Genomic DNA, 23,456 nt, shown 5'->3' on the forward strand with positions numbered 1-23,456 from the left:
AGATCTGACTTTAACGGCCGTGACATAAGCTACCGCCTAATAAAGCTTTATGGCCAGTCGCATATTTTTACAGTAACCTACATTCTTCTGTACACTTTCCGAGCCCAGCTCAACGCGACTCAACCCCCACTGCGCGCTCTCTCATCGCCGGCCAATCGGAGCGCGCCTTCCCCCTCCGCGAGACGAAGGGAGCCGAACTCCTTCGTTCCTTTCCGCCGCCGGAGCCCCGATGGCGGATATCGGGGCCAAGCCTCTTCGGCAGCTTCCGGAAACCCGGAAGGGAAACAGCCGAGCGCCTTCGGTACCTCCGGCGCGGTGAGCTGCCGAAAGAAGGGCTGAGTGCACGGAGCGGCCCTCAGCTGGTATGGGGCTCCTGGCGCGGGCTCTCCGCGCGGCCCGAGGCTGTCGGGCGATCGCACTGCCTGCATGCAGCTACCATGCGGTGTCCGGCAGGGTCAGTGCGGCGGCAGTAAGCCCGCAGCAGCCGCGGCGTGGGCTGAGCGCCAGGCCTCGCTTAGACGAACTTTTTGCCATCCCCTCTTTAAGTCGCCTCCTGGAGGCGCGGGTGCAGGGCGAGACCGGGCCGGAGCTGGCAGCGCGGATCCAGCGGCTGCGTGACAAGGAACGGGAGCTGCGAGACACGAGGGAATTAGCACTACAAGGTGAAGCGCATCTAAAGGCCTGCGCCCAACCCCGCCTCAGGGTTGCCGCGATTGGGAGGTGGGAGGAAAGGTCCATCGGGCCTAGTGGGCGGTGCGGGGACTTATTTGCATAACCCGACGTGATTGGGTGACCTCCCGGAGGGGGCGGGTGCAGACGGATGACTGGCACTGCCGACCTGTAAGGGTATCGACTGTGCGTGCGTGGGATGTGAGCCGTCGCGCGGGGGCGCGCTCGGGGCTGTGCAGTAGTGCTAACAGCTCTCGTTTCTTTGGCTGTAGGAGGTGACAGACGTTGTTTGATAGGGAAGTGTACAGTGTTTCCTTTCTTCCCCCCTGTTCATTCTCATCCGGCATGAAGTGCAAAAAGGAGAAATTGAAAGGACCTCCCAAGGATCATAGAATTATCATAGAATCATAGGATGACCTGGGTTGAAAGGGACCTCAAAGATCGTCTAGTTTCAACCCCCTGCTATGTGCAGAGTTGCCAACCACCAGACCAGGCTGCCCAGAGCCACATCCAGCCTGGCCTTGAATGCCTCCAGGGATGGGGCATCCACAACCTCCTTGGGCAATCAGTTCTATTGCATCACCATCCTCCGTATGAAAAACTTCCTCCTAGTATCTCATCTAAACCTCCCGTCTTCATTTAAAACCATTCCCCCTTGCGCTATCACTATCCAGGGATCATTGAGTCCAGCTCCTGGCTCCACACAGGGCCACCCAAAAATCAGGCCATGTGTCTCTTAAGTGATTTTAGAGCTTACTGTACATTTGTATAGTAAAATATGCAACTGTGCTATGAAATAGATTTATTCTTCACAAATAGTGAATATCTGATTCTGTTGGCCTTAACACAAGGCCTTGATCAGACAGTAGTTAGTCAAAAATAAACAAGTAGATGGATGCAGGTGACCAACTTAGTGTGTTTGAGGTGTCACAGTTTGTCAGCCACTCAGCCATGTGTGCTTGTTGCCAGCTGTCAGTAAAGCATACTTGTTATTGAAACCGATTTACAGGTGCTTTTTTTTTTTTTTTTCCTTCCCTTTTTGCTGAAATGATTTGGAAAAAAAATAATCCCCAGATATTAAATGTGATCTTGAAAGTCAACAAAATTTGTTTTAAAATGTAGTTAATCACGAACATGAATTACAGTACTGAAAATGTGTGCATTTGCTGTGAGGGAACCTCCCAGACTCTGCTGTGCACAGAGAGCTGGTGGTTGACATCCTTCTTTCTGGCCTTTAGCCATTGACTATGCAGTTCTGTCCTTGTGTTCCACACCCTTTCATTATGTGTGTAATTTTCTCCTTCTGGGGGGTTTATTTTGTTTTCTTTTGGGCAAGTGAGCTGAATTACTACAGGTCAGAGGTAGTTTAAGCTGTATTTTGTTTAAGTCTGAAGCTTGATACTGACCAGGAGTGGAAGGAAGGGACAACTTAATATATTCAAACTGCAGCACAGGAAAAGTATTTAACTGTAAACCATTAATGTTAATCAGTCAAGTATTAAAATTACAAGTTCCTCTTATGTGCGGTCTTGCATATTTATGTCTTTCAGAAATGTGTTAGAAATTCTGCAGCTGCTTTACAGTGACTTTTTGCAGATAGATTACTTGAAGTTGCTGCTACTGACATGCAGTTTTTACATACAGCAGTAGTCCCTTTAATGGAATGTTAATTGTGGGATTCCTCTACCCCTTGGTTCTTGATGTCCCTATCACAGTGAAACACAAGAGGGTGTTCCCCAGGATGGTGGGGTGGCTGAGGTGGGAAGGCCCCTCAGGGAATGGCTCAGCCCACTGCCCAGAGCAGTCATGTATAGCCCAGGGCTGTGTCTGGTTTGGGTCTAACTGTCTCCAGGGGTGAGACCCCTGAACATCCCTGGCAACCTTCTCCAGTTTTTGGCCACCATTACAGTAAATAACCTATATTTTCTTATGCTTAAGTGGGTTTTCTTGTATTTCATATCCTTATATTTCACTCAAACAATACTGTTTGTCATTGTTCTAGACCATAACATTAATACCATTTACTGACAGATTTGGTGTGATTATTTTGTGGAGTAAGTTCTTCACGTGGTTATTTTTCAGAAGGTTTTCTGAGAGTGCCAGTGGCTTAAGTCTGAGGATTAACCATACTCAAATATTCCAGATGAGAGTGAAGATCTGCGGAAACTTGCAGAAAGGGAAATCGTTTCCTGTGAAGAAGAAATAGCTGAACTGAAACACCAGGTTAGATTGCCTCTGAAAGCTTGTTATTTCCTTACCATTCCTAAGTTAACAAAGCCAAGCTGTCCTGTCATTAAATAAGATATATATGATGAACTCTGCTCCTTTCTCCACCCCTCCCAATCTCCATCAACTATACTCCTCAACTAGTATGTTACCTGAGGTAAATGGAAAATGCAGATTGCATGTAGGTTGTCTACAGCTGAGTTCTTTTTATCAGTTCATCCTGATATGTAGGTGCTGTAGTTTGTCTCTTCTGGATGTGCCTTTGTGGGTGTTCAGTTTGTTATTTGTTAGAACCCTTCTACTTGCATGATATGGTTTTGAAAAAAATAGTGTAATACAATGTAACTGCTTTACACTGCTACCTTGTATAGGTTCTACTAAGTATCCATGGATATTTGTATCAAAATAGTTACCTTTGCCTAAACTGTTAGTGTGTTCCTAATGCTCCTGGCAAACAAGAAACTGGCTGGCTGTTAGTAGAAATAGACTATAACTCATATTCCTTTGGCAGCAATAAAACAGTCATCTTATTAAAAATAAGTTTTTTAATTAAAATTATTTTTAAAATGTAGATACTTATGATATATGTTAAAAGTAGAAAAGGAAAGCTAAAGTAGAAAGAGACATCACCTAATACGAGTAAAGAAGGATGATTGAAAATTATTTATGGGCTGTACAGAGTTTTAATCAATCCTTCAGAACTTTTATGTAGTTTTTAGTTCTAATATTGTGGTGTCGATCTGCCTGGGGGTAGTGACGATCTGGATGTCTGGTCTGAAGCCAGTGGGATGAGGTTCAACAAGACCAAATGCTGGGTCCTGCACTTTGGCCACAACAACCCCAGGCAGTGCTACAGGCTTGGGGCAGAGTGGCTGGAAGACTGTGTAGAGGAAATGGACCAGGGGGTATTGATTGATGTTCAGCTGAGCATGAACCAGGAGCGTGCACAGGCGGCCAGTGGCATCATGGCTTGCATCAGAAACAGTGTTGCCAGCAGGAACAGGGAAGTGATTGTCCCCCCGTACTCAGCACTGGTGAGGCTGCACCTCGAGTACTGTGTCCAGTTTTGGGCCCCTCACTGCACGAGGCCCTGGAGCGTGTTCAAAGGAGGGCAACAAAGCTGGTGAGGGGTCTGGAGCACAGGCCTTATGAAGAGCAGCTGAAGGAGCTGGGATTGTACAGTCTGGAGAAGAGGAGGCTCAGGGGAGGTACTATTGCTCTCAATAACTACCTGAAGGAAGGTTGTTGTGAGCTGGGAGTCAGCCTCTTCTCTCGTGTAACTGGTGATAGGACTAGAGGGAATGGCTTCAAGCTGCGACAGGGAAGATTTAGGCTTATTAGGAAATAGTACTTCTCTGAAAGAGTGGCCAGGCAGTAGAATGAGCTGCACAGGGAGGTGGTGGAGTCACTTACCCTGGAGGTGCTCAAGGAACATTTGGACGTTGTGTTGAAGGACATGGTTTAGTGAGAACTAGTGGTGACTGGTAGATGGTTGGACTGGATGATTTCTGTATCTACCCAACAGATCAATAAAGCCATCTTGCCTTTAAATAAATAGAAATAATACAGATGAATCGGTGTTGAAGAAATGTTATCTAGAGCATCTTAGTTCTGAAGTCGATATTGGTTTATAAAGGAATCTGATGGGAGTAAGGTGCTTTGTTTTTTTGCAAGAATCATGTATCCTATGGTGTCCAACCAGTGCAGTCTAATTGATGGAAAGTTCTATGAAATTTTGTGGGTCTTGAAATAAATCTTTTTTTTCTGCTAATAGACAAAGGCAGGCTTTTGGCAATGCAGCATCCTCCCCTCCCTATTCCTGTGTATTAATTCCAGGGCTCTCAGAAGGCATTGAGCAGACAGTGAGTTAATGCAGGAAAATGCAGAGTAGGTAAATTATTGCATGGCATTTTATACAGTATCAGTTTTGGTTTGAAGGGGGAGATCTTAGATGAGTGTTTTTGCATTTACAGATAGTATTACTTTTGATTCCTTCAGAAGAAACACACAACAGTGATCTTGTTATGGAAGTAACTGCTGGAGTTGGAGGACAAGAAGCGATGCTGTTCACTTCAGAGATATTTGATATGTATCGACGATATGCTGCCTATAAAAAGTGGAAATTTGAAATATTAGAGTATTTTCCCAGTGAAATAGGTCAGTAACTTTAAAAAAAAAAGAGGTTTGTATTTATTTATAACTTTCTAATTTAAGTTGAAATGTTCATTCTTATGCCGTATGAGTTTTCTGACTGCAGGAAACTTTATTTCTGGTGATATCTGTTTAGAAGCAGAAATATGAAAATTGAATGTCTGTGTACAGTTTTCTTCAGCTTCCTGTATTTGAGGCTGAAATTCCACTTGAGAAGCACTGTTAAAATGCTAACATACCAGAAGCAAATAAACATCGTCTTTCAGTAGTTTCAAAAAAGTAGAAATGAAACAAAGCGCTTGCAGATTAGAAATGCAGAAGGTCATGCAGATATGTTTTAGTTTTATACAACCTGTATTTGTAAAAAGAAATATATATATATATATTAATTTTATCTCAATATGCTGTACTATTTACTTAAAAATGCAAACACCTTGTGTTTATAGGTTGGCTTAAAGGTGGGTTGAAAGTCCATTTGTTATGGTTGTTTTTTTTTTGGCAGAGGAAAAAGTTATGATTAAAAGGATTCTTGGCATTGAATCCAAAACATCTTGGATTTTTTCAGGTAATGTCAGTTGAGGATTGTGTGAGGAAAGGAGATACTTAGATATAGCTTGTGTAACAGCTAATTTATACACAAAGTGGGGGAGTCGTTGAAACTTTGAGGGAACTAAAACATGATTGCCTGAGAAAACCTTTGGGTAAAATTTAACCTGTCAGATATTTGGTGATCAGGAGCTGCTGATTCTCTGCATCTCTGGGAGCAGTATGTTTACAGAAAGGGAATGTGGTAGGTTTACATAACAAACAGAGGCAGGGACATTAATTTACTGATTGTACCAGCTGGTGTGTAAATTTGTTTCACAGAAATCCGGCTGCTGTCTCTGTGTGACTTTTCTGTACTGACACTTCCATCGTTGCTGAAAGTCTCATTATCAAGTTAATTCAGCAGACAAACTACATACAAAAATTGATTAGTTTTCAGGTGATCCAGTACAACAGAGGGAAGATAAATACTCATGGAGAGAGTGGAAGCAGAAAAATGTGACTTCATCTCCTTTCAGCAGCCGAAGCTCAAGTTAACTGCAGTCTAAAATGTGATGGTGTGCATGAGTGGTGGCAGGGACTACATTTTTTGACTGACAAATTGCTAGTCACAGTTCTCAGCAGGCTGGACTTGCTAAGTCTGTGTTGACAGATCTGCAGCCTTGCTGCTATACAGTGTGGTGAGTAAAGCTAGTATATTTTGGTAACTCATACCTTGCTGTGGCTGTAATATATATTATATAGTGGGAATGGATTGGTAGATGAGTGCTCGTGCAGTTTGCAACTAATAACTTGAAACTGTACTTCCATCAGCATCCTTTTTGTAGACATGAACAGTTAATTCATAGTTTTAATTATGTTCTTATTAACTCTTCTGATAAATAGGTGTTGATAAAAAGTAATGAACAACATGAAAAATAATCATGGAAAACTTTCATTTTAATTGAGGAAAGAAAAACAAGGAAAACATTGCTTGAGAAATATTGAAGATGTAGTTGGAAAAGCTAGGAAGTTATGGGATGCAATCCATCAGAACAACTAATCTCTTGTCAGTCAGTGCTTCACCAGAAGCTGAACTAGCTTCTGAAATGACAGAAACTTTACTTTCTTTTAAAAGCAAGTTGAAACAATGTTATACAGGTTAAATGAGTGTAAATGATATGAGAGAAAGGGTCTTCTTTATTTCATGCCTCAAGAAGATTTAAGATGGAAGTAAGTTTTTATAAGGGCAGTCCCACTTTCTAGTCAGCTGCCAACTTTACATCCCTTCTGTGTCTCTGCTTTAGCTGTTTTGAGGCCACAGTGCTAATTGGATCAATCTGCTGATTTGGCTTGAAAGCTACCTATTGTTACTGGATAGTTAAGGCAGATCTGACTCAACTAGCAGCCCTGAGATTGCAAGAGAAAGGGAGTTGTGCTTGACTACCCTTTTGGTGAAAGCTTGATTCTTAGATAATGAACACAAACCTGCAGAAATATTCCTTTCAGTGCCTGAAATAAATATCTAGCAATTTTTTTTTTCTTACTGAAGTTTCTTGCTTATTGGAGATAGATGCATATCAGAACTGTTTTGGCTTGCTGAGGGCTTGCCTATACAGTGAGATGAAGATTTGAAGGGAAGAAAATAGCCTTATTCTTTGTTTGCTTCTTACAGTGCATTTCCTCACCATACTCATTTTTATGGCTGTACACACATCCAAAACTTGAGATGCTGGGAATAAGTTGTAAGGTAGAACCAGTGTAGATGGCACAGCCACCACATTCCTATACAGTTCCTTAGGTCCTAGTGAAAAGTGAGTTAAAGATATTCACTGGTATGCCAGGTTGTTATATCTCATCCACACTTAATTCTTACGGACTGCATGAGCAAAAGTAAGGTCCTATACTAAAAGGTCAAGCTTCCTCATTTCAGAAAGTTCCAGAACCTGAACATAAACGGGTTAATAAGGTGAATGTTAAGCACTGCTGCAGCTAAAATTTAGTCTGAATCCACTCTTAACTTATGTTATGGCCATACCATCAGAAGTGACTCTGAGAAATAGCACATTTGAGGTTTAATATGTACAGTAAAGCACAGTCCCACGTGTTATTACTTATCCACAACTCCTTGCTCTATAGCAGCATGTGGAAACATAGATATTGAACTTTGTTGCGTTCTGAGTATAAGGTGACATGTAAGGAAACTAAGTGAGCTCAAGCTCCTTCTTCCTTGCACCTTGGCTTTACCAAATGGAGAGGGATAGTTCTAGTTAATGGCAAACAATAGAATTAGTAGGAGCTGTCTGTGTTTGACGGGCCTATGAAATATCTGCAATATAAAAAATAAATAAAAATGAGTAGAGGGTTTGTTGAAATTTCATTATATTTGACTGTGTTTCTTGATAAACCTGAAATTACTCTGTATTGGATATAGTTTATTCGAAACAATATGACCTAAATAAATACGTCTTAAACTAGTTTCCTGGTCATCTTGTACTAAGCTCCACATTACCACAATTACACAATCATCGTTACAGACTTAGTCTCCTGAACATATCACAGATGTAGCTGCAGCTCAGATAGGCAGACTGTACCCGTTGTAGATGTACTAAAGCCAGGACAAGTGAGAGAGAAAAGACAGAACATTAGCTTTTGCAATGAATTGCTTATTACATAATTAATCTTGTCTGGAGTGCTGTTGAATTTTGAACAGTCAAGTTACTTCTACATCTCATTTGGCTTGGCTTCTATATGCTTATTCTATTTATTGTTGTTGTTCTGATTTATTTTTTGTTTGTTTTTAGCACTTGCTTTTACATGTAAAGAAGCAAGTATGTTTTAATTGTAGCACTGCATAAATGTACAAGTTATATAGTTTACATATATATATATTCTTTTACAATAAAGGTTATTTTGTTTATTTGAATACTGTTTGCATAATAATTAAGATTTCACAGTACCTGTTAGAGTGTACCGTACAGATTTGAACTGAACTTTTTGGGCTGTATTCTTGTTTGTTAAAATACATGCTTTGGAGTCGTATTTATTCTAATTGTGATGGTTTTGTCTTGCAGAGTTAGTTGTAGGTAACGACTATAAATCAAGAACTGCTTGTGTTGAGTGATTCATTTGATTGGAAAGATTTCTACAAGTGGGAGTGAAATTTTAGAATTCACAGGGACAAAAATGGGTGAAAGTAAGGAAAGAGGCAATTTTGACCAATTTTGACAAACCTAACTGTAAAAAGTAAAATGTTTCAGTAAAATTAGGAAGGAACATTAAATTTCTGTAGAACAAAAATATTTGCAGTAGTACAAACAAGGAAGAGGCAGAATTCCATCAACTAGTATTGCAACAGACCTTCTGTCTTGATTGTATAGGGCCTTAGTTTGAAAGTTCCAATTGTGAATGTTCTATGCTGACTTTCTGTATGTTGCTATGAAGTGTTTTGCTTAATACATGGGTACAGAGGCAGGAGCTATGCTAATTCTTATGGAGTAAAAAGTTAAAATGAAATGAAAGAGCAAAGATGAGGCTTAAAAGAGAATGAGGAAGAAGAATTTATTAAGAAAACCGATGTCTCTTGTGAGTTAAAAACTTATGGTGATGTTTTGTTGTTTTTTTTTTCTTCCCATTACACGTTGAGGTTCTCAAATACTACTCAGAAGAATTTGATGTCATTGCTGAAAGTGGCTTTCAAAACTTGGTCTTTACATAAGCTTATTATTGGTGTCAGATTTCTGCTATAGTTAAAGTATTGTACCTGCACATGGCTCATGAACAATTTTTATGTATATGTAAAAAATGTAATTGGACTCTGTTAGAAGACCTTGACTGTCATTTACTTGATATATTGTGTATATATGTTTTGGACTTCTCTTGCATTTTTGATGTGATTCTACCCAAACACCAAAATGATAAGTTTGTAGTTTTAAGAAATAAACAACAATGATGCTTAAGTATGCTCGAAATGTAATAACATGTAGCCAATAGTGTTTGCACTTTTACAACTTTTTTTTATTTAAGGTGGCCTAAGACATGCAGTTGCCAGTATAGCGGGACTTGATGCTTACAAGTACATGAAATTTGAAGGAGGAGTGCATCGTGTTCAGCGGGTTCCAAAGACAGAAAAACAAGGGCGCATTCACACCAGCACGATGACTGTTGCAATATTACCCCAACCCACTGAGGTAATATGCTATTTTTGGTACAACAGACACCACCATAAGCAATGTTTTTACTTGCCGTATTGCTGATACCAAAGTCCTTCCTGTCTGTTTAGTTGTTCACTCTTAATTATGATTTTGCCTTTTAATCTAAAAGTTTTAAGTTGTATTTGTTTGTTTATTTTTGCCTAAGGGAATGAAATAAAGAATTTCTATATTTCATGATAATCCTTATCTCAAGCTCACTGGCAGTTTATTTCACTGTCACTTGAAAATTTACTGTAACTGTGCCTTGCATGCTCAGTGAATGAAGTGGCAAAAGACTGATCTAGTTTAGAGAGGACATAGAGTTTTGTTTTAGCATCCCTCTTCCCCATTTTTATAATACCCTCATTTTCCCCTTCTAAATTGTGTGGCAATTCGTCCTTAGCAAATTTGCTTGGTTATAAGTAATTAGCTAATAATTAAAACTTTGGATGTTCATCCTACCAAACTGTCAAAATATTTTATTCCTTCCTCTTGTCCCTAATGTGCTTCATTACTTCCTCCCAGAGATCACCACCTCATTCCAGAGCCAACAAAGCCAGTATGTTCCCTTTTATCTGAAACCCATCTGGTCAAGTTCAAATACGGCTTAACTTGTCTGAGGGAGAGTGCTGAGCTTTCAGAAGAAGGGGAAGATTAGTGCTAATGGATGGTTATATCTTTGATTTTTCAGCTTTTAACAAGCAGATCTGAGCTACCACTCAAACTTTAGGGGAAAAAAAAAAAAAAAAGATCTTGCCTGAATATGTTTTATAAAATAAACCAACTATACATATTTGACTTCTTTTCTTTTTGTCTTTCATGACAGATGGAGCTGAAAATTAATCCAAAAGATTTGCGAATAGAAACAAAGAGAGCTAGTGGAGCTGGAGGGCAGCATGTCAATACCACAGACAGTGCTGTACGGATAGTTCATATTCCAACAGGTGCTTCAGTTTTCCTTAGTACAAGAACTACACTGTAAAAATACAGTCATAATTTGCTCTGTACTATATTATTTGAAACAACAGCTTTAAACCTGGGTAACTGTTGAGCAAAGTTTTCATGTCATTTTTGTGTGTGCAGAAAATATCCATACTGTTGTAAAGGTGGTGTCTTGTACCTACCCTCATTTGTAATAGTTAAGGCCTTTGTAGGTAAGCCATCTGTTTTTCCACTAAGTGTGACACTCTTGAACTGCTCAAATCAATTTATAAGAAAAGGCACTATATTAAGATTTCAACTAATGGAAAAGAAACTGAAAAACAGAGGTTAAAATCTTAGGACATAGTTTTTTCTTGACTGTTCTATGAAAGAGAGGTTGCTCTTTTTCATTATTAAACTGTTGTTTTAAGTTCTACTTAGGTCGCTAGCTTCCATTTGTCTTCTGGCTCCTTTCCCATGGGTTGTAGACATAATTGCAACACCCATACCCGGGGTCCAGGTTAGGAAATGTAAGAAGGATAAAATACACCTTCAAATGCTACCTCATGTTAGCTATCATATCTTTGTTTTTATTGCTGTTTCTAAGCTTTTAACTTCCTTTTGAGCAATCCAGAACATCTGCCTTGACTTTCATTGGTTTTTAACTTTTCCTCTTCTCCACCACAAACATTAGTCAGGCTTTACAGCCTCAGGGTAATCCTGAGTACACTTTATCTTTGCATATCCAGGTTTTTGCCACCCATTTCTTTGTATTTATTGAATACATAAATCCACTCTACACTGGTTGCATCACCTCAGTAAAGTAGAATGTAAATATTGAAGATGATAGAATTCTAATTAAGATAAAGTGACAAAAAGGTACTCAAATTAGAAGAGTTTTGTATTGTTTTCTTCTTTTCCAAAGAAAAGCAGCAAATGGTCTTAGCTTTTGCTGAAGGCAGTCATTAGATTTTTTTTTTTGTAGCAATCTCAAAATGTATTGCAGTTATTTTTCGTGGTTATGCACTAGGCAAAGTGCATAGGTGTTTTTGTTGGTTTTTGGTTTGGTTTTTTTTGCATTTCACCTAATCTGAAATTTTCTTATTTATCTTCATAATCGCTCTTCCTTTACAAGTATACTCTTAATTTCTCTCATCCCAAGTCCATTTACAAGTCTTCATTGCAACCCAAAAGTTGTTTTTAAAGTTTGTTTTAAGACAACAGAAGTTGACTTTCATACATTAACACTAAGTAATTATTTAACAGTATACTGTAATCTTACCAGTTACTTACGGTATTTCCAAATAGAAACTTAGGTTGTTCCATCTTTTTCCTGCCTTTCTTTTTCCTGCTGTTTTCTTAGGTTGTTCATTTACTACCTTCATTTGAATTGTATATTTTTGGGAAGAAACCATACTTCTTTTTTTGTATGTTCTTTATAACCACTATCTAGTGCACGTTACTGTTTTTTACTGCTAAATTTCCTGGAACTGTGGTCAAAAATTACAAATATCTTCCATAAGTTTATCATCTGTTTCATTGTTCAGTATACCAAAGTAAACCTGTTTTCTTCTGCTGCAAAGCTTAATACATAACTCAGTCTGCAGTTGGCAATTCACTCCCCAAATGTCATCAGACACAAAGGGGCCTGGACTTTTATCCTCCTTGTTCAAATATATGTAATTTTTTCCACTCATAATAACAATCTCTAGAAATTGCAGACTCTTTTTTGTATATGTTACAGTTTAGTGTTAATTCTCATCATGTTTTTGGCAGGGGTCACATCTGAGTGTCAGCAAGAAAGATCTCAAATTAAAAACAAAGAGAAGGCTATGCAAATGCTTTGTGCTAAACTCTACAACATCAAACTAGAAGAAGAAACCAAAAAGAGAAACAGTGTTCGAAAGATTCAAGTAAGTTTCATCTTATGAAGATTTTATTCTATATGAGCATTATGTTCTTGGGGGTTAACTCCTGTGTTCTTTGTTAACTCCTGTGTTCTTTCATAAGCTTGAGAGCAGTTAGTGTGACTACTGATCTAGTCTAGTCTAAGTACTATGTAGTGGATTCTGTGTGTTTATGAGAAAGACTTTCATTTTTAAATGCTTTGTCAGTACTTCACCTTTCCTATAAGAAGGTTTCTAATCAGTGTTGTAAACTGATTCTTATTGTTTGATAGATTGGAACTAAAGGAAGATCGGAGAAGATCAGAACGTACAACTTTCCACAGGACCGGATTACTGACCACAGGATAAGCAGATCAGTGCATCATACTGAGTGCTTCATGTTAGGGGAGGAAATGCTAGATGAAATGATACAAGCTCTGAAGGAGTACGCTGATTATGAATCTTTAATGGAAATTATTTCAGAATATGAAAAATGAATCTTGCACTTTGTCAAGCCATGTCTACAGGTACATATACTCACCTGCAAATGAACTTCTTGGAGCACCATTCAGAGAACTGAACTGCTTTTCAGATAATGGAAGCTGGTTTCCTCGTGACTGATAAACAGTGTTCTGACTTGTTGAGTAAAACACCTTGTTGCTGCTGCAGTGCGCTTAAAGTAAATTTGACTGGGCCAGATATAACTGCAGTTTTTAACCTTCTCCACTGAGAAGATACTGATACACGACTCTCAAAAGGTATGCATTAAAAATTAGCTATTTCTAGTTTCACGTCTTGTTCAAACAGTAGTTTCAACATCACCGCAGTGTCAAATAGCTTTAGCTTAGTCAAGGTATCAAAAAAACCCAAAACCTGTTTTTGTTTAGTGATGGGAAGAAAGTGATAAATGAACACACTGCTAATCTGCAGATTTGCTGATGACTTATACGTGGTATGGAAAAGGGAGTTCTTACATAGCAAGCAGTAAGAACTGTGTAGGAATACTCCTTCCAGTAAGAGTTCTAGAAGTAGCCATTTTTTGGAATTATTTTTAAAAAGAATGTTTCTTGTGTCAGAACTGAAACAAAACAAAATTGGGTGGCTGTCTTGAAGGCTGATACAATTTCAGTCTCCATTTCTATACAGTTTATTTTTAATTGGGTCTGCATTTTACTGATTTTTTTTTTTTTTTTCCTCTGGAGTTTACATAATATGTGTGGCTGCTCACTGTTCTAAACTATTCAGTTTAACAGCATCTTAAAACACTTGTACAAAGTGTAAAAACTACCTTTTTCATCTATTGATGTTGGTACATGTTCCTATCTGAGGTTAAATAAGATGGCATTTTACAATCTTAAGGATTTGTGGTAATGCAAAACTTGCTGCCTCCATGCTACATTATCCCATCATTCATTGTAGATATGTGTGTATACACACACAGAATGTATTCGAAGTACCAGTAAATAAGAAATGAGAACCTAAGGAGAATATCACCATGAATAAAGTTGTTTATATTGAGACTTATTAGCGTAAGAAATCGGAGTAAGAATGTAAATGCAGTAAATAAATGCAGGAGTTTGCTACAGGTAGCTTACAGGAGCATGCCTAAGCATGCTATATAAAATTTGACAAGGAATGAAAAACCAAAACTGATCGTTATCAATCTGTCATATCAAAGAATGGCTTAAGTTGGTGGGGACCTTAAAGATCACCCAGGTCCAACCCCCTGCTGTGGGGTCAGCCACTAGACCAGGCTGCCCAAGGTCCCATCCCATTTGGCGTTGAACCCCTCCAGAGATGGGGCATCCACAGCCTCTCTGGGGAACCCATTCCAGCTTGTCACATCTGAGTAAAAAAATTTGTTCCTAACATCTAACCTAAATGAACCTTAATTTAGCTTAAAGCTGTTCCCCCTTGTCCTATTGCAATCAGAACATGTAAAATGTCAGTACATCTCCTGCTTGCAAACTTTCTTCAAGTACTGAAAGGCCACAGTAAGAGCTCCCCAAGCCTACTTCCAGCTAAACAAGCTCAGCCCCCTCAGTTCTTTGTAGGAGAGGTGCTCCAGCCCTTTGTGGACTCCTCTGGACCTATTCCAGCAGCTCTGCATTCCTCCTGTGTTTGGAGCTGCAGGCTTGTGTACAGTATTCCACATGGAGCTTCGCAAGGGCAGAGTAGAGGGAGACAATCACCACTCTTTCACTGCTGGCTCATGTACATCTTTCTGTCCATCAGAATCCCCAAATCCTCCTCAGAGCTGCTTTTGAGTTTGTCTCCCAGTCTGTTCTCATATCTGGGGTTGCCTCGACACAAATGAAACACCTCACACTTGGCCTTGTTAAACCTCATTATAACATAGCGTAGGGATCTCTTTGGTCTGCCAGTGCAGACTTTATGCCATAAAGGCTCGAAGTCTCTTTTATGCTCTGTATTTGTTTTAATGCAAGATTTGTTAGTAGGTTGCTCTGAAAGTTATGCCTCCTGTTTATTTCCAGGGCAACTAAAACAGATGCAAATTGCACAGTGACACTACTTGATAGAGCAAATTCTCAACTACAAAACACAATTTTTCAACATAGTCACCACCACTTAACTATGCCCATTTAGCAGCAGTGAACAAGAGCAGAGGTGACCTACTGTTCCCACTGCTGAAACACCATCCAACCCTCACTGCGCTCTCATCCACTGGTTGGTGGCTGTTAACATTCAGCAATCATCGACTGAATGTCAGTGGGTGCTATTTTTCTTTTGGTGCCATGGAGGCATTACTTTAGGAGTAGACCCAATAGTGTCACTGTACTTGCGGCCCTCTTGAGCTGTGAGATGGCACTGTAAGGGTGGTGGGGTACCTCCTTATATCCAGTCTGTTCTCAAGATGCCAGCAACTGATAGCGCCCATTATACTTTAAAAGAAATACTTCTCCTCCCTGTGTTAGCGGTGGGGATGAGGTGTACTTTTCTATGTGATATGTACTTCCCTGGGAGAGTTCACTGGTGGTGAATTCATACCGTGTGCATGCAGAGAGATGCTATGACTGTCCTATAGGCATCCATTTGAAAATGAATGGAGATGGAGGAAGGCGGCAATAGCGCTCAGATGCTTCCCAGGCAGTGAGATACCCTCCACGCGGGCAGGGCGGGGGAGGAGCGCAGCAGCGCCCGGAAGCAGAGTGTGTTCCCACACACAGGGAGCGGGTCAAGCGGCGACCGCGCACTGCGCGACTCCCGCCCTGCCTGGGCCGAGATGCGAGCGCGGCCGAGCGGGTAATACCGGCGGCCACACCTCTGCGGAGCGCGCGCGCGCCACCGCCCGACCACTCTCTTCTCTCCCCGCCTGCCGAGGAGGGAATGTGGGAAAGGAAGCGGCTCCGCTCGCCGCTCCTCGGATTGGTCCCCGCCTCCTGCCCTCCTCCCCATTGGCCGATTGGCCAGAGCCGACGGCGTCCGATTGGCTGGCGCTCTTTTGGTACCAAATTCAAAGTTTTTAAAAGTACCCGGTGAGGTCTGCCGCGCACTCTCAGCTCGCGGGACGCGGCGGCTGCAGCGCTGCAGGTGAGCGCCGGTTGCGGCGCGCCGTGCGGGGCGCTCGGGGCGGGGTGGCGCCGGTCTGGGAGCTGCACTGGGAGTTCTGCGGTGCGAACTCCTGGGCAGCGAGGACGGATGGGGGGCGGCGGGGCGGGGGGTGCAGGCCGAGTTGCTCTGGGATGTAGCAGGGGGCCTGGGAATGGGGCTCCCTGAGCCCTGCCTGCTTTTCCCTACTGACGGCACTGAGATGGGATAGCGATTAGTGGAAATCGCGGGACTCTCCGGTCCTGCTTCCGCGCCGCATGCGGTACGCTGTCCGCCGCATGCTAGCCTCCCTGGGGTCGGGCTGTGCCATGCGGCAGTGAGCCTATCCCAGCAGCGGGCAGCGCCGCTGCTGCCTCCCTCCCGTCCGCGGGGCCGCGCCACCGATGGGAGGTATCCGCTGCGGCCCCGCTACCACCATTTTGGGGGAAAAGCCGCCGGTCTGGGGAAAGAAAGCGCGGGTCCCTGCCCCCAGCCCAACAGGAGCCGCTCGCTGACAGCGCGGGGTGTGGGCCCGGCCCGCCAGCTCCGGTGCTCGCGGCGGGGGTAGGGGTGAGGGGGCCGCGCCTCTTGCCTCTGGTTTTGGTTGTTCAAAGGCAGAGGAGGATTCGTTCCATTCTTCCTCGGCACGTATGTACGGAGAAGTGGGTTTTTTCTCCGAAGAGCCCTGAAAGGTTTCCATTTTTTTGTAATAGTTTTTGTCAATCTACTGAAATTATCTGAATTCCCTAAATTAAATATCGGCTCGGATGTGGGGAACCTCTCTTCCATTAGCGATTTCAAAGCATATGAGAAACGCTTTCCCTGCAGGTTTGGGCAGCAACGCTGGCTCCCCGCGCCCATCCCCCCGCGGTCACAGCACGGAAGAGCCCCGCACTTGGCGGGCGGGAGGGAGCGGGCAGCGCGGGCCCCATTTCCTCCGGCAACCACCAGTCCTTGCGCCTCTACCTCTCACCCGCCAAAATCACTCTGTAGCCCTACTTCACCTTGAGCTCTACTGCTGTCCCCACACATCCACGTGGTCTATTTCATTTCTGCTGTGCTGTTCACCTCCCTCCATACCCAAAATTGCAGGGTGCCTGCCTCTGGCCCTGGAGTGCCAGTCCTTAGGGCAACCCTGGGCTGGCTCTGCTCTTTCCTGGTCACTCTGCTGTCTCTTAGGGCCTTCAGAACCACTGTTAGCAAGGAGCAAGTGTCTGCATCATATCATTGCACTAGGACAGGAACGGGAGGCACTGGTGTGTGAAACCAATCCAAGTTGGTGGAATGGTGACAATGTAAAGCATTCACTGTTCTCTCATTCCAGCTATATGCAGCATCAAGCTCTAGCTTTGAGCAGTTAATTGAGCTTTTAGTTCCACTCATTGTCCTTGTTTTAGGCTCTAGAGGGTCAGCTGGATGGAAGTTAATTCATGCTTCCCAAAGAAGGCATATCTTAGCAATAGAAAGAGTTTGTGATGCAGTTTAGGATGTGCACTAATATGTTTTCTTTTATTATCTGCAGAATACAAACAGAACAATGAAATCAAACCTTAATCGCTCTTTCAAAATGAAATGTGATTTTGATCGAACGGCTCTTCATGGTGGGTTCACACCTGTAAAGTCTGCTGCAGAGAAAACAAAACTGGAAGAACCCTGCCCTTTGAAATGTGGGGAAAAGCTTTGCAGAAGCTGTGCTGAAGAGCATCAGAAAATACTGAGTGAGCCATACCATGCAGTCCCCAGAAATCTAGATCCTGAAGATGAAGGAAAGCCTGTACATAACAAAGAAAACAAGCATGTAACCCAAAGATTTGATGAAGGGGTCTATGAAATGGAGGCACTGGAAAATAGTAAACTTAATGAGGACAGTGGTTATTCCTCTATGTTAAGTAGCCAATACAGTGATGCAACAGAACAAGAGGACAGCCTACCCTTGACTGGAAATTTCTGCAGTACACCAGAACACTGCCTTGAGAAGAATGAGATCCAAGTACAGTTGTCCAAGAAGACTTTGTTACCTGCAAGCCATTATGAAGAAGTGATGTGTTCAACTTTGAAAAAAAGTGGTAAAAGAAATCTCAAATCTTGGACTGCTTTTGACAGAATTGCTTTCAGGGAAAGTTTTGAACTTCGTAATCTAATTGGAAAGAAAATGGGATTAGATAGAGTAGACATTCTTGCTGAACTCTTCCAAAAGAACCTGAAGCATATATTAGCAAGCATCTTAAGGCATCTTGGTGAAATGGACTTAATAAAGTAAGTGTATTTCATTTGGAAAGTAAGCTACCTATTCTCACATAACACATATGTATTCTCTGGCAAAATTGTAGAGATTAGTGTGGGAGTTATTAAAAAATATCTGGAAGACAATGCAGTCATTAGCCACAGCCAGCGTGGGTTCATTCACAAAGGGAGTCTGGGGAACTTAGAGGGATTTCCAGTGCTTAAAGGAGGGAGACCAATGTTTTATACAGCCTGATGGTGACAGGACAAAGAGGAATGGCTTTTAGCTAAAAGAGGGGAGGCTGAGGTTAGATGTTTCAAAGAAATTTTGTATTCAGAGGGTAGTGAGGCCCTGGCACAAGCTGCCTGGAGAGATGGTGGGTGCCCAACCCCTGGAGGCCTTCAAGGCCCGATTGGATGGGACTCCAGGCAGCCTGATCTGGTGGATGGCAGCCCTGCCCATAGCAGAGGGATCGGAACTAGATGGTCTTTAAGATCCCTTCCATTCTGTTAATGCAAGAATTGTTGATGTATTGGTAGACAGTATGTCTTCCTAGAAAGACAAGACAATTATTGTTGACGTTTCCCATTTGTGTATGGAAAAAAGAAACATACGGATAGTTATCCCTGCTATTAAGTAATGAGTTTTCCAACTTTCTTAGAAGGTAACTGATGTGTTTGTATTGTCATTACAGTTTCGCCAAAGTCAGCGCGACGTGGAAGAAGGTTTTGCAAGAAGATAAATGGGGTTTCGAAATGTATAGTAAAGCTTTGAAAAACCTTTCTGTAAGTTTCTGCACTTGTAGGGTATTTTAAACCAGTGGTGTGTCTTTGTTATTCCAGGAATCTTCCCAGCCGTAAGCAATCAAAGAGATTATTAGATTGGAAAGAGTTTCACTGGTGTGCCAAAGTTTGTGCTGTTAGGACGCCCTATTATCTCTTGTGTTGATGGTCATTTAACTGGTAGTGCATATGCTGCTTTTTGCAGTCCAAGGGATGTTGCCTGAGAAGTTACACCAAGAGATGTGGATGTTCTTCCACAAGTCCTTTTTAGAGGAGAAGAAAGGAGTGTCAGTTCCAGCACTGCTCACAGAGCCTCAATAGAGGCTTGCTGCTTTAGCATCCACAGTGATCCAGGAAGGAGAGACTCAGAGATGCTAATTTTCTAGCAGCGGTCTGAAGTGTGTTGGCAACAAATAACAAAAAAAACTTTGCACTACTTTGAGCTACTATTAATGTCTATTTTTTGGATGAACAATAGATACAAGATCTAGCTATAGAGCTCTACAGACCTATATCTAGTGCTCTACTAAGGCAGAATTCATTCAGAACACCAGAAGTGTTTTGTTTGGTTTTTTTCCTTGAGAGGTGGAAAGACAGTAAAACAAGGCTTGGTGTCTGCCACAAAATAAGGTAGTCAACTACTCTGAGCTTTTGGTAGTACTTCCTGATGCCAGCCTGTCATAGAGGAACAGTTGGACACCACTGACAGAAACGTTCATCTCACATTTGATTTTCCCCTTCCCATTGTACAGAAACACAAACAGAAAATCAGTGATGGGGAGGAGTTTACTTTTCAGAAAGAAAATGTAAAAACATTCCTGTTCTCTGCAAAAATGTGGAAATATTGCTTTGTGCTTTAAAACATTGCTAAATTGAACATTGTGCTTAAATAGGTATGATATGTTAATAAAAAAGTAAATTGTAAAGTTATTGATTTCTATTAAACAAAAAGTTGATTTATAGCCTATAAACAGTTGCCAAATATGTCTCTTAAATGTTTCTTTTGTTTTCTTTTTGTTAGAATGGCACTAAGACGTCAGAACATGCTGCAACAAGGGAGTATGTTCTCTACCGGGCAGCTTTGGCTCCAGTTCAGAAGGCAACCCCACCGAACAGCCTGAGTAGAAGAGGCAGCAGATCCAAAGCGTCTAAAAATCACAGCAGGCTCGTGGAATTCTCTGAGGTAACTGGGGATTTTTGTTCAACTTGTAAAGCATCTCCAGCTTGAAGTACTTGTAACTGCCCCGTTCCTGGATGTGTTCAAGGCCAGGCTGGATGTGGCTCTGGGCATCCTGATCTAGTGGCTGGTGGCCCTGCCTGTGGCAACGGGGTTGATACTAAATGATCATTGTGGCTCTTTTCAACCCAGGCCATTCTATGATTGTAAGCTCTCTGCTTTTGCTTATTGAGGCTATCGTAAGAGAGTGACAGAAATAAAATGGAGAACATTAATACACTGGGATGTTTTACACCACTTTTTTTCTCCCTGTGTTTAGGTATCATCAAAATGGCTCAGTGTTTTTTATTTTTTCTTTGGCTTCAATATTGGCCTCCATTGGACATAAGAATTGTAGTCATTTCCTTTTATTTCCCATGGGTTTCTAATGAATCACATGTTTTCCAGTTATGCAATCCAAGAGAATCTGTCAATTTTACTTCAACTCCAGTGAGCAATTTCTTGTTTCAAGAACTAAGTAGCCAGTTCCTTTCTTGAAAAATGAGATGTATAATTTCAGTAGGATTTAGAATTTCTTTTTAAGGTTAGCTAAACCACTGTTCTTGGATGAGGTTTGGAGGATTCAGAGCTTGACATGGGCTGTTTTTCATACGTAAATGTTTTGCATTTAGTCTGGCTGTCCTTTAGGCTGAAAGAATTACAAACTGCATACCTCTAATTCAGTCTAAAGTACCTGCAGACTGTCCATGAGAATTTGGCGTAACCGGAATTAAACTTAGTATGCATGTAGTTTCTTTTGCTATAGTGAGAGCAATTATGATATATTTTGTGGCACATTAATAACACTGAGGAATGTTTACCCTCCACTTATGACTTTGTGTTTCTTCCATTAGGCAGCCAAGACCTTGAAAAACACTGAAAGCTTCAAAGTCTGCAATCGCTGTGGCTCACCTGCAAAGTACGATTCCTATCTGCAAAGAGCAACGTGCAATCGTGAAAGCTGTGGCTTTGACTTCTGCACAAAGTGCATGTGCAGCTACCACAGCTCCAGTGACTGTATGAGTGGCAGACCAGTGAAATCAAGCTTTAAGCTGGGAGCACTCCCTGGGACTAAGAAAAGCAAGCAGAATCTGCGTCGATTGTGATCCATCCTTATTAATGTTGTGTCAGATGTGCCATAAAAGCTTTTTAGGACGTTAATCCTTCCACAAAGGAAACCAAACCAAAAAATGCTTTCTGCTATCCTTGTTTAAAAAAACAAAACAAAACAAAAACAGAAAACAAACGCAATTAAATTTTATAATTTCCCTGTGCTGTTTGGTCATATCTGCATTTCTCGGAGTTTTCGGAAATAACTATTTTGAAATGTCTTGATTTCAAAGAAAACTCTGGATGTGGATTCTGGTAATGTTTTAAATATCGTCCCCTGATGATTTCTGTCCTCGGTGTTTGAAGACTTCCAAACTTCCTCACAAAAGTACTGAATTTAAAAGAGCGACATGGTTTTGGCAAGTTATTTAGCATAATGCAAACCATTCTTGAATTGTTAACAGGAGGAAGACTAAACCCTGTTTTATTTAAGTGCTTACTCTTGTTCTTCTAGGTTTTTAACAGCATTTCTAGTGAAAATGTCAGATGAGGTGAGTGAAGTCTCTTTTAAAATAAAATTGTGCGGGACTCAAAATTTTAGTAATTTTTTGAGGTTTTCCCTGAGTTTTTTGAACTGTGAATGTTAATAATGCCATGTTCTCTGATGGTTTACATTACTTGAATCTTAAATTTTCCTTCATTCATTCAGGATCTGCAGACGTTTTGTTAGAAACGTGGTGAAACACTTTATTATCATTTTTATTCTTGAAAAAAAAAAAGTACTGTCTTGGCAATACTTCTTAAAAAAAAATACTGCCAGTTTCTTTTTCCAAATAATAAGGTGCATTTTAGTATTTGTATATATTTGTAAATAAGTTAAATATTTTTTTGTTCGTCTCATAAATGTGAAAAATAAATTACGCTTTTCCACAAGTTGATTGGTATTTCTGGACTTCTTGCTTTTCATCTTAAAACATAATTTTTCATGCTCGTTTGCCATCATTGCAAAATTTTAGTGTTTCCTAAAAAAGCTCATTTTACAACAGTCAAATCTCCTGGTTTGGGGTAAAACCTACGGAATCCGTTCTCTTCCTGCCTCCTTACTGAAGGGCCCTTGTAACTGATATTAGTTTTCTGATCTTATACATAGTAACAATTTTTCTGTTGACTGAATTTGTTATGCTGTTGTGCAGGGTGGTGACACAGTGGAACAGGTTGCCGGAGGAGGTTGTGGATGCCCCATCCCTGGAGGCATTCAAGGCCAGGCTGGATGTGGCTCTGGACAGCCTGGTCTGATGGTTGGTGACCCTGCACATGGCAGGGGGTTGATCATTGTGGTCCTTTTCAACCCAGGCTATTTTATGATTTATTCTATGATTTTGTGATCTACCTTGCTGTTAGTAAACTCATCCTGACTGTTCCACAGCAAAGGAAGGAAGGCTTTCAAGAAAACACTGATTTTTTTATTTCCATTTTTTTTCTGGAAATGACTGTGGTTTTCTCTTGCTTGTTTTTCAGTTAGCAAGCGAACAACTGACTGGGATAAGCAGCACAATGTCCTGCTTAAGCTCCTGGTATAGCAGTCATCAAATATTGCAGTGACCCCTTGAATTTTTCATTCTTGGCAGCTGGGGTACAAATAGGCAGAATCCCTTAATTTCTGTTTTTATGTGGTATACTTAATTTCCTAACCTTAATCTGAGACTTAGCCTAGGAGGTTGTGTGAGTTATATCAGTAACTTTATGTAAAACGTCTCCAGGTTAATTTAGAATGTAAGCTAGAAGCCCTTCATCCCACTATGCAAAGTCTGCTCTGAATGTAATGCCTCCTATTTCTTGTCAGCCCATGATATCAGAGGCAGGTGTTGGTGGCATGGCAGTAGAGGCTGAACCTTTCCCGACAGTATTACATGACTGTTAGCAAGTGACAGATGGCAGCAGAGGGGTGGTTTGACCATATGGTGTTTGACATGAAAGTGCAGATGATGCAAAGGTGTGTCACTGAATTCCTCCATGTGGAAGAAATTGTTCTCATTGACATTCATCAATGTTTGCTGCACGTTT

General features: G+C 41.3%; 2 protein-coding genes across 6 annotated transcripts; both read left to right on the top strand.

Annotated features, from left to right (window-relative positions):
- The first annotated feature begins 204 nt into the window (after window positions 1-204).
- Window positions 205-14,102, top strand: MTRF1L (mitochondrial translation release factor 1 like). Of its 3 annotated transcripts, none has more exons than XM_072333415.1 (7): window positions 205-662; window positions 2,752-2,892; window positions 4,869-5,052; window positions 9,598-9,761; window positions 10,591-10,708; window positions 12,462-12,598; window positions 12,865-14,102. In XM_072333415.1, exons 3-7 carry the CDS (start codon window positions 4,920-4,922, stop codon window positions 13,066-13,068), a joined length of 756 nt encoding a protein of 251 aa, XP_072189516.1. In that variant the 5' UTR covers window positions 205-662; window positions 2,752-2,892; window positions 4,869-4,919; the 3' UTR covers window positions 13,069-14,102. The 3 variants fall into 3 exon arrangements, with proteins under 3 accessions (XP_072189516.1, XP_072189515.1, XP_072189518.1); XM_072333414.1 differs by having other exon boundaries at window positions 231-662; window positions 2,813-2,892; XM_072333417.1 differs by lacking the exon at window positions 205-662 and having other exon boundaries at window positions 2,819-2,892; window positions 4,894-5,052.
- FBXO5 (F-box protein 5) lies at window positions 13,218-22,323 on the top strand. Of its 3 annotated transcripts, none has more exons than XM_072333411.1 (5): window positions 13,218-13,329; window positions 17,643-18,376; window positions 19,039-19,129; window positions 20,148-20,309; window positions 21,197-22,323. In XM_072333411.1, the coding sequence occupies exons 2-5, from the start codon at window positions 17,658-17,660 to the stop codon at window positions 21,446-21,448; spliced, it is 1,224 nt and encodes a 407-aa protein (XP_072189512.1). In that variant the 5' UTR covers window positions 13,218-13,329; window positions 17,643-17,657; the 3' UTR covers window positions 21,449-22,323. The 3 variants fall into 3 exon arrangements, with proteins under 3 accessions (XP_072189512.1, XP_072189514.1, XP_072189513.1); XM_072333413.1 differs by lacking the exon at window positions 13,218-13,329 and adding an exon at window positions 16,057-16,123; XM_072333412.1 differs by lacking the exon at window positions 13,218-13,329 and adding an exon at window positions 16,193-16,204.
- Window positions 22,324-23,456: the final 1,133 nt, after the last annotated feature.

The sequence above is a fragment of the Excalfactoria chinensis genome, chromosome 3, assembly GCF_039878825.1.
Source record: "Excalfactoria chinensis isolate bCotChi1 chromosome 3, bCotChi1.hap2, whole genome shotgun sequence".
NCBI classification, from domain to species: Eukaryota; Metazoa; Chordata; class Aves; order Galliformes; family Phasianidae; genus Excalfactoria; species Excalfactoria chinensis.

Coding starts and splice junctions, on each gene's coding strand:
- MTRF1L (XM_072333414.1), top strand. CDS start 365: ATGGGGCTCCTGGCGCGGGCTCTCCGCGCGGCCCGAGGCTGTCGGGCG. Junction 2,893..4,868: donor TAGCTGAACTGAAACACCAG/GTTAGATTGCCT, acceptor TTGCATTTACAG/ATAGTATTACTTTTGATTCC. Junction 9,762..10,590: donor TATTACCCCAACCCACTGAG/GTAATATGCTAT, acceptor CTTTCATGACAG/ATGGAGCTGAAAATTAATCC.
- FBXO5 (XM_072333411.1), top strand. CDS start 17,658: ATGAAATCAAACCTTAATCGCTCTTTCAAAATGAAATGTGATTTTGAT. Junction 18,377..19,038: donor GGTGAAATGGACTTAATAAA/GTAAGTGTATTT, acceptor TTGTCATTACAG/TTTCGCCAAAGTCAGCGCGA. Junction 20,310..21,196: donor GGCTCGTGGAATTCTCTGAG/GTAACTGGGGAT, acceptor TTCTTCCATTAG/GCAGCCAAGACCTTGAAAAA.